The following is a 10,903-nucleotide window of genomic DNA, read 5'->3' as shown; positions in this document are numbered from 1 at the left end:
CATAATATAATAACTTGTAGCATTAGACAAAAATGATAATAAATGTCAGATAGAAATTTCAATAATATTAAAAAAAAAAATAGTAATAATAATAATTGAAAAGTGAAAAATTAACAAATAAATATTTAGAGAAATAATTTATGAATGATTATTAAAAGTGCTTACAGTGCGTGCCAATTGTGTGCGCACACCGCGCGCGAGTAAAGCACACGCATTATAAATTCCACTTGGCTGGGCTAATGAGCCTACTTTCTCTCTCTCTCTCTCTCTCTCTCTCTCTCTCTCTCTCTCTCTTTCTCCCTCTCTAAGCACACACTTGACCAACTTTTTGGGCACACCCTAATGCCTACGTGCGTGTGCGTGTGTTTGCGTGTGTGTGTGTGTGTTTTTGTGTGTGTAAAATGGCGCCGCATCGCCACGGGATTAACTGGCCCTGGCTGCTTGAGGGATAATAAGTGCATTGGGGCATCAAATCAATAAAACGCGCACATTGCACATGGTGGACAACACACACACATACACACACACACACACACATAGTGGTGGGTGGGTTGTGTGCAAGAATTCGCTGCATCAGTGGCTGTGCAATTGCGAAACATTGTTAATTTATGCAAATTTAGCCACCGCCGCCATCCGCTTTATGCAACGCCAATGAGGCAGAGAAAGAGCTGCCAGGAGTCTGTTCAGGCCACAGCAGTTGCCGCAGCCACGGCCGCAACGCCAACAACATTAACGCTGCTGTTGCACCACCATAACCACTGACACGACTTGCATAATTTGGCACAAGGGGTGCGGCGGCGATGGCGCCTTTGCTTGATTTGCATGGAACCGCTGCCACTGCTGCCCTCTCGCTATTCCCTGCTATTTCCTCTATGGCCGCTATTTCCTCACCCGCCGCTCCTATCTGCAGTCTGCTATCTGCTGCAAACTGCGTCCTGGATACATTTTTGTCAATGTCGAGCACAACGGGGCGCAACTGGGGACAACTGTCGGCAGAATTGCGGCAGGAGTCGCCTCAGGGCTCAACTGGGTGCACAACGAATTAGCGCGTTGACTCTGTTTGCCTCTTTGCCACTTAGCTGAGCGAGCTGGGGCGCCGCACAAGAAGAGCAAGAAATCGCTTTAAAAGAAGCTGCAGTGGAGCACATAGCACCTAGTTAAACACCCACAAATGTGATTTAATGCAGCAAGCCCACGATGAGCCACATGCAGCTAATCAACTGCAGAGGGTCGAGACGAGCCGAGGTCGATACTTAATGGTACAGTAGCTAATAATTATAATGAACTAAGACTATCTATGCAGCACAATTGAAATGCGTACAGCACAAGTTTCTACTAACCCTCGTACTGAAAACAAGAAAGTCATAATGTAAGCAACAACAAACCCAATGGATATTAGAAATATTGAAGCTAAAATGAAGTAAAGAAAACCCTTTGCATTCAGCAATAAACTTCTTGAACAATAAGGTAAGTATGGCGATTTTCAAACTTCTTATAAGACCAAGTTATACAAATTTATTGGAATATAATTGGAATATTTACAAATATTAGCTTAGTCAAAGAGAATTTGTTTGTAATCAGTTTTGTGATTATTACGTGCAACACTTACACAAATAAACTAAGATTAAAAAAATGGTATCTCATTTGTGCGTAATGTTGCACACTTTGTGGCACAAACGGCGAGGAGAATTAGAGGGTGGCAGGTGATAAGCCAACAAATTGACGCCAATTATAAAATATATGTATCGGATATACATACACATCCACTTGCATTTGGGTATGCGTGTGCAGCATATGATAATACAAATATATGACTAACTGTATTTATTGTATTGTCTAGACATGAAAAACCGCAGTGGCTGCATTGCAATTCGCATTTTTATTTTACTTTATTTTATTTTATGGTTTAACCGCATTGAATGAAGCAACTGACAAAAAATGCGAAAGAATCAAAGGAACAATTCATGCTGACTGTGCTCGACTAAAGGATACCCTGCAAGCAAGTGGCGTGAGAATGCTACTACCACAACCAATCAACTCCATATCCAAAGCTTACAAGCGATTCCAAAAGCAGCTTGATTTCACTGTGTCCAAAATTGCTTACATTCACATTCTTAACATTGCGCGATTCAGTTGTGAGTCGAAGACATATAATATACGACAGCCTATATACCCCAAAAAATAATGAAAGAAACTAATTTTTAAATTAAAAAGGATCTTTTTTATAGTCAAGCTTCAGCATTAAATAAAATTATATTTAAAAAAATGAACAAAATTATTTCAATTATAATTGTATTTTAAAATAGCGTTTATCTTTTTTGAAAAATCATCTGATTGTGATATTGATGCTTTTCATAGCATCGAAACGGTATTCAATAAATCATCAAAAAATGAGGTATGGGAAAATGTACAGGCAAACACTATTTTACCAACAGGACACATTCAAAATGTCAGAAATGTTGATTTTGGAATCAGTGTAGTACATAATCCCGATAAGCAACAATATAAATTTGACCTATTTTGTCGTGCCACTATTATTTGACTTAGACTTATATAATTTAATATTCTCTCATCTATGCCACATGTTGCGCATACCTTTTGCGTATATTCAATGTGTACCACAAACGGTGCATTAAAAAAGGCACTTAATTGTACAATTACATGCAATTTGTGGCTTCAAAGAGCATACGCAATGTGAAATGTGAATTTGTGAATCGACGCCTGTCTACAAATTGCTGTTCAACTTGTGTTTAATGTAGCTGCACCTGTACTGGCAAAGGGTGGGAATGGCCAGATGTTGAGCCAATAACCGGCAATTCATTCAGAATCGCTTGATATATATATATACGAGTATATATAAACAAAATGTAAGCGGCAGCGGCGCAGAGTTCGCAAGACTGACTAAAGCAGCAATCGTTAATAAATTAATTTTAAAACTATATTTGTGCAAATTAGCTAAAACAAGTCAAAAATCTAAAATTTATATATGGGAAAAAAGATATTCCATTCCGAAAACGATCTCTTGTAATATATTTATTTGTATTAAAAATAAATCAAAACTATCAAACATTAAGATGATTGTGGACGAGAATACAGAGGAGAAATTCAAATGTTTTCGAACGGGGCAGCCACAAAACGCTGCCCACTCTTTGCAGCAGCAGCAACAGCATCCAAGCAAATGTCCACAGCCGATAGAGAAAAGAGGGGCAACGGTGGCGGAACGCTGCTCCGCGAGGATAGCAACTTGATGCGCAAGCCCAATGTGGTTCCAGCTCCAGCTCCAGCTCCAGTTGCAGTTGCAGTCGAGAAATAGATTACCGCTTCCGTTCAGCTGAGAGGCACGGAGATGCGTGGTCTGCTCATGGACTCAATTATGGGCACGAAGTAGAAGTAGTTTTAGACAAAAATTTGCCATAGTTTATGCATATTAATATTATTATTTAAATAAGTTTTATAAATTGTGCTTTATATAATTATATTTTGTTTTGGCGCTTCTCAATTTCACTTGCAGGTCGTTTAATTGTTTTAGGTAATAATACTTTGTTTACCACCATTATCGACAGACAACTGTGTATAAAGTATATAGTGAGTGGCTTATAATTAATGCCTGATGCCAGATGATTGTCTGTTATACAATCCGAATGACAGTTTATGAGTCTGTTTCTCTCCGGGCTCGGTTTGTGTTGAGATTAACATAACTGACGCTAACGCTAGCGCGCTATTTATCTTGTTGGGATCGTGTATCTTGTATCTTTGGGGCCGACAAGCATTACTTGGACAGCAATCAGTTGTAATCTGCCAACTGGTTTGCTGTGGCACTTATCGCATTCGAATTCATGATCATGATCATTGCTGCTCTTACTTGTACTACCTGTACTGCTAATTGGTGTAGCCATATCATGGCTATCATGATGATTGCCAAAACATACGTAAAAGATACAAATTTAAGAATCGGACAGAAGACGAACAACATTTCTGACTGCTTTTGCCTGCGTCATGGAATGGGGTGAGTAGACACTCTACTCTGCTATAAATATATATATATATATATATATATATATATATATATACATATGTAAATGTGAGATGTGCATCATGTGTTATCGCCAGATAAGACCATTCTCGTCTTAGTCACGATATTTGCAGGAATCCACTTTGAACCACATTTCCGGCCAGCCGTGGAAAACAATCAACAATTTTATTCACTCTCTGATTGGGTATGACAATTTCATCATCAAGTGTGTAACACCCAAAACGTATATCTGAACCAAGATTGACATTGGTAACAATCGTTTTTAATTTAATTTAATTGTGAAAACTAAAATAAATAATAACTAAATGAAATGGGCGCTATTTTGATTTACTAGTTTCCTAATTATAAAATGTAGCAGAAGTGTATTTATTTAAATCTTGGTTCAAGAAATCGATGTGAAACTTAGGTGAGCAAAGAAGTTAAGTTTATTGACATTCATTTCAGTCTCTGGTTAATAATACAAATATATTGACTTCAATTACTTTCCGATTCTGGGCAAGGGTAATTAAACTTCCATAACCCGATTAATTATGCTACCTTCTTGTTATTTTCGTGAAATTAGACAAATAGCGCAAATTTGTCACAGGAAATGCGCAGCCGACTTGTATTTTTTTATATATTTTTTTATCAAATGCTTTTCTATTATGTTGACTTGCTCAGATTAAGATTGCGTACAACAGAAACAGATGTGTGAAATATCATAATTGTCTTAACTTAATGACCATCGGAAGCATCGAGATAGTACCTTTTATTAATTTATATTAGCTTTATTTGTGTTATTATTGTGCACGAGCCCTAATTCATATCAAGTAACTTACTAAGCATTGAGCGTTAAAATGAATACAATGATTACTATTTGCATTACGGCGAAATTCTTAATGCTATCCAAGTGACAACGAGGTTGTTTTTACAGCTAATTAAACTAAGCAAACTAAATTTAGTTTGAGTTTATTTAATTGCGTTTACCTTGAAATTTTTTATATGTATATGACTGTCTCAAAACACTTTTGAGCTGCTTATAGCTGAAGGAATCCCTTTCAAATATTGGATACGGTTTAACGATGCTTGGATATGTTTGTCGAAGAGAGCTTGTCGAACTTGCTGCTTGTTAAGCTTCTTAACTATTTATTTTCAACCAAAATGCTTTTGGCACTCTTTAATGGAATGTGAGACCTCTGTTTTGATAATTACAATGTATATTTAGAATTTATGAAGTAAAACAACAATTGCAATTACGTCAGCTGATAAGCGAAAACAAAATTAGGAACTAAAAATGTATTTAAGAAAATAATAATAATAATAAATAAATAAATAAATAAATAGGTTTACCAACAGTAGTCAAAAAATTGTAAGAGGCGCAAACAGCTTTACGTTGGTTCAGATTTTAACTGCAATATCATAAATTGGCCGCAAACTTATCTGTGGCAAACAGAGATAATCATTGGCTATTTGCATAGCGTCAGGCAGATTTGCTCGGAGATAAGTGTTGAATGGGAAGCGTTCTAGATAAAAGCGACTCTCAGAACTATACAGGGGATAGTAACGATTTTTCATTCGAACCAAACACACATCGACGATGACGAAAAAATTAACCAGAATATTGATAATACTTGTGGTAATTGCATTCAACTTACTAACGCGTCACAGAAACCCAAAACCCGATTTCCTGTTCCCCACATTGTCATGCCAGAACCTCAAATCAAAATTTGTACTCAACCTTTTTTTTTGCTTCCTATTACTGATGAGTTGTATTTTATTAACCAAAACTGTGTGGCAACTTTACGGGCTATTTTGGATACGCGTGACTAAAACCAAACCAAACAAACTAACAAAAGCTGCCGGGACTCTTGCTACTTTGGATATCGTTCAGAGCACTCGGCGGCAACGCGAAAGAATCCTATGCAAGTGTTACTAAACTCAAAGTGTAATTGTTACGGTCCCGAGGCTCCGACTTGTGACAGACAGTGCACCAGTGCGACCCATTGAGCAATTATAATAAATCCCTATTCCTTTCTTTTCCACCATGGTGTCGTCTCTTACAGTTATCGGCACTGATCGACAGCCGAGCTCAGCCTATCGAGACCAGTGCGGCGATCATAAACCTCAATTGTACTGGCCGATCAACCGTCTGCGTGGGAAAAGACAAATATATGGTATGTCAGTCGAATGTTGCCACAGGGATTGCTCAACTTTGTCCGGAAAACACTCGCTGCATCAATGATGGCATCGAGCTGTGTGTGCCCGTCAAACCGTATAGTGTGGCGAATTCAGCGGCTGTCGCCAAAATGACAACTATCACCGATCATCCGATTAGTGGCAGCGGCCCAGCGGCTATAATTGAGTCCACCACAAGCTCGGCGACCTCCGGGCTACCCAGTAGCACAAAGGGTTTTGTAGAGACAACTGTTCAACCGATCTTTGAAACCACAACTACCAATACCAATGCACCCGTCGAGCCAGAATCAACGCTACCGGCGGAAACAACAACAGCAGCCAACATTCCAATAACGACAGATGGACCCAACGTTCCAGTCAACCCCATAACTACTGAGGATCCTAACGCACCAGCCAATCCTGAAGGAACAACAGTATCTCCAGTAGATCCCAACGCACCAGTCGATCCAAATGCACCTGCAAATCCTGAAGCCACAACAGTGTCTCCTGTCGACCCCAATGCACCAGTTGATCCCAACGCACCAGTTGACCCGAATGTACCTGTAGATCCAAAACGCACCCGTTGATCCTAATGCTCCAGTCGAACCTAATGCACCAGAAGATCCCAACGCACCAGTAGATCCCAACGCACCAGTCGATCCCAATGCACCAGTAGATCCTAATGCACCTGTGTATCCTGAAGGAACAACAGTGTCTCCTGTTGACCCCAACGCACCAGTTGATCCTAACGCACCAGTCGACCCCAATGCACCAGTGGACCCCAACGCACCAGTGGAACCCAATGCACCAGTCGACCCCAACGCACCAGTTGATCCTAATGCACCTGTAAGTCCTGAAGGAACAACAGTGTCTCCTGTTCACCCTAACGCACCAGTTGATCCTAATGCACCTGTCGACCCCAACGCACCAGTTGATCCTAATGCACCAGTCGACCCGAACACACCAGTGGATCCCAACGCACCAGTTGATCCTAATGCACCAGCCGACCCCAACGCACCGGTTGATCCTAATGCACCAGTCGATCCCAACGCACCAGTTGATCCTAATGCACCAGTCGACCCCAACGCACCCGTTAAGCCTAATGAACCAGTCGACCCCAACGCACCAGTAGATCCCAACGCACCAGTGGACCCCAACGCACCAGTAGACCCCAACGCGCCAGTTGACCCTAATGCACCAGTCGACCCTAACGCACCAGTTGATCCTAATGCACCAGTCGACCCAAACGCACCAGTTGATCCCAATGCACCAGTCGATCCTAATGCTCCTGTAAATCCAGAAGGAACAACAGTGTCTCCTGTCGACCCCAATGCCCCAGTCGACCCCAACACACCAGTGGATCCCAACGCACCAGTTGATCCCAATGCACCAGTAGATCCTAATGCACCAGTAGATCCCAATGCACCCGTTGATCCCAACGCACCAGTTGATCCTAATGCACCAGTCGATCCGAACGCACCAGTTGATCCTAATGCACCAGTAGATCCCAACGCACCAGTTGATCCCAACGCACCAGTTGATCCCAACGCACCTGTAGATCCCAGCGCACCAGTCGATCCCAGTGTACCTGTGAATCCTGAAGGAACTACAGTATCTCCTGTCGACCCCAATGCACCATTAGATCCCAACGCACCAGCTGATCCTAATACACCAGTCGACCCCAACGCACCAGTCGATCCTAATGCACCAGTAGACCCCAACGCACCAGTTGATCCTAATGCACCATTAGATCCCAACGCACCAGTTGATCCTAATACACCAGTCGACCCCAACGCACCAGTTGATCCTAATGCACCAGTAGATCCCAACGCACCAGTCGACCCCAACGCACCAGTTGATCCTAATGCACCAGTGGATCCCAACGCACCAGTTGATCCTAATGCACCAGTCGATCCGAACGCACCAGTAGATCCCAATGCACCCGTTGATCCCAACGCACCAGTTGATCCTAATGCACCAGTCGATCCGAACGCACCAGTTGATCCTAATGCACCAGTCGACCCCAACGCACCAGTTGATCCAAATACACCAGTCGACCCCAACGCACCAGTTGATCCTAACGCACCAGTAGATCCCAATGCACCCGTTGATCCCAACGTACCAGTAGATCCCAATGAACCAGTCGATCCCAGTGCACCTGTGAATCCTGAAGGAACTACAGTATCTCCTGTCGACCCCAATGCACCATTAGATCCCAACGCACCAGTCGATCCTAATGCACCAGTAGATCCTAATGCACCAGTAGATCCCAATGCACCCGTTGATCCCAACGCACCAGTTGATCCCAACGCACCAGTCGACCCCAACGCGCCAGTTGATCCCAACGCACCAGTAGATCCCAACGCACCAGTCGATCCCAGTGTACCTGTGAATCCTGAAGGAACTACAGTATCTCCTGTCGACCCCAATGCACCATTAGATCCCAACGCACCAGTCGATCCTAATACACCAGTAGACCCCAGCGCACCAGTCGACCCCAACGCACCAGTTGATCCAAATGCACCAGTCGACCCCAACGCACCAGTTGATCCTAACGCACCAGTAGATCCCAATGCACCCGTTGATCCCAACGCACCAGTTGATCCAAATGCACCAGTCGACCCCAACGCACCAGTTGATCCTAATGCACCAATAGATCCAAATGCACCAGTCGACCCCAACGCACCAGTTGATCCTAATGCACCAATAGATCCCAATGCACCAGTTGATCCCAACGCACCAGTAGATCCCAACGCACCAGTCGATCCCAGTGCACCTGTGAATCCTGAAGGAACTACAGTATCTCCTGTCGACCCCAATGCACCAGTAGATCCCAACGCACCAGTTGATCCTAATACACCAGTCGACCCCAACGCACCAGTCGATCCTAATGCACCAGTCGACCCCAACGCACCAGTTGATCCTAATGGACCAGTAGATCCCAATGCACCCGTTGATCCCAACGCACCAGTTGATCCTAATGCACCAGTGGATCCCAACGCACCAGTTGATCCTAATACACCAGTCGACCCTAACGCCCCAGTAGATCCCAACGCACCAGTCGATCCCAGTTCACCTGTGAATCCTGAAGGAACTACAGTATCTCCTGTCGACCCCAATGCACCATTAGATCCCAACGCACCAGTTGATCCTAATACACCAGTCGACCCTAACGCACCAGTCGATCCTAATGCACCAGTAGACCCCAACGGACCAGTCGACCCTAACGCTCCAGTAGATCCCAGCGCACCAGTCGACCCTAACGCACCAGTCGACCCTAACGCACCAGGCGATCCTAATGCACCAGTCAACCCCAACGCACCAGTTGATCCTAATGGACCAGTTGATCCTAATGCACCAGTGGATCCCAACGCACCAGTTGATCCTAATACACCAGTCGACCCTAACGCACCAGTCGATCCTAATGCACCAGTCGACCCCAACGCACCAGTTGATCCTAACGCACCAGTAGATCCCAATGCACCCGTTGATCCCAACGCACCAGTTGATCCTAATGCACCAGTGGATCCCAACGCACCAGTTGATCCTAATACACCAGTCGACCCTAACGCCCCAGTAGATCCCAACGCACCAGTCGATCCCAGTGCACCTGTGAATCCTGAAGGAACTACAGTATCTCCTGTCGACCCCAATGCACCATTAGATCCCAACGCACCAGTTGATCCTAATGCACCAGTCGACCCTAACGCACCACTCGATCCTAATGCACCAGTCGACCCCAACGCACCAGTTGATCCTAATGGACCAGTAGATCCCAATGCACCCGTTGATCCCAACGCACCAGTTGATCCTAATGCACCAGTCGATCCGAACGCACCAAGTGATCCAAATGCACCAGTCGACCCCAACGCACCAGTTGATCCTAATGCACCCGTAGATCCCAACGCACCAGTTGATCCCAATGCACCAGTCGACCCCAACGCACCAGTTGATCCTAATGCACCAGTGGACCCCAACGCACCAGTTGATCCTAATGCACCAGTGGATCCCAACGCACCAGTTGATCCTAATACACCAGTCGACCCTAATGCACCAGTAGATCCCAACGCACCAGTCGATCCCAGTTCACCTGTGAATCCTGAAGGAACTACAGTATCTCCTGTCGACCCCAATGCACCATTAGATCCCAACGCACCAGTTGATCCTAATACACCAGTCGACCCTAACGCTCCAGTAGATCCCAATGCACCAGTCGACCCTAACGCACCAGTCGACCCCAACGCACCAGTTGATCCTAATGCACCAGTCGACCCCAACGCACCAATTGATCCTAATACACCAGTCGACCCTAACGCACCAGTCGACCCTAACGCACCAGTCGATCCTAATGCACCAGTCGATCCCAACGCACCAGTTGATCCTAATGCACCAGTAGATCCCAATGCACCCGTTGATCCCAACGCACCAGTTGATCCTAATGCACCAGTGGATCCCAACGCACCAGTTGATCCTAATGCACCAGTCAATCCGAACGCACCAAGTGAGCCAAATGCACCAGTCGACCCCAACGCACCAGTTGATCCTAATGCACCAGTAGATCCCAACGCACCAGTTGATCCAAATGCACCAGTCGATCCGAACGCACCAGTTGATCCTAACGCACCAGTCGACCCCAACGCACCAGTTGATCCTAATGCACCAGTCGACCCTAACGCACCAGTGGATCCTAACGCACCAGTAGATCCTAATGCTCCA

General features: G+C 44.4%; 2 protein-coding genes across 2 annotated transcripts; both read left to right on the top strand.

Moving 5' to 3' along the window:
- Nucleotides 1-5,595: 5,595 nt before the first annotated feature.
- Nucleotides 5,596-6,774, top strand: LOC6565809 (signaling mucin HKR1). Its single transcript, XM_032738726.2, has 2 exons — nucleotides 5,596-5,648; nucleotides 6,076-6,774. Exons 1-2 carry the CDS (start codon nucleotides 5,610-5,612, stop codon nucleotides 6,772-6,774), a joined length of 738 nt encoding a protein of 245 aa, XP_032594617.1. The 5' UTR covers nucleotides 5,596-5,609.
- A 1,435-nt stretch (nucleotides 6,775-8,209) lies between these two features.
- LOC122322823 (sporozoite surface protein 2) lies at nucleotides 8,210-10,889 on the top strand (the record flags this gene model as incomplete). Its single annotated transcript, XM_043215985.1, has 3 exons — nucleotides 8,210-10,103; nucleotides 10,248-10,489; nucleotides 10,746-10,889. Coding segments are annotated over 3 exons (2,280 nt in total), but the record flags the coding sequence as incomplete, so codon positions are not given.
- Nucleotides 10,890-10,903: the final 14 nt, after the last annotated feature.

The sequence above is a fragment of the Drosophila grimshawi genome, unplaced genomic scaffold, assembly GCF_018153295.1.
Source record: "Drosophila grimshawi isolate 15287-2541.00 unplaced genomic scaffold, ASM1815329v1 contig_848, whole genome shotgun sequence".
NCBI classification, from domain to species: Eukaryota; Metazoa; Arthropoda; class Insecta; order Diptera; family Drosophilidae; genus Drosophila; species Drosophila grimshawi.
Note: the sequence above shows the minus strand (reverse complement) of the source record. Positions and strands in the feature narration are given on the sequence as shown.

Excerpts from the sequence above, each read along its gene's own strand:
- LOC6565809 (XM_032738726.2), top strand. The coding sequence starts at position 5,610 with ATGACGAAAAAATTAACCAGAATATTGATAATACTTGTG. Across the intron at positions 5,649-6,075 it reads GAATATTGATAATACTTGTG|TTATCGGCACTGATCGACAG; the intron begins GTAATTGCATTC and ends CGTCTCTTACAG.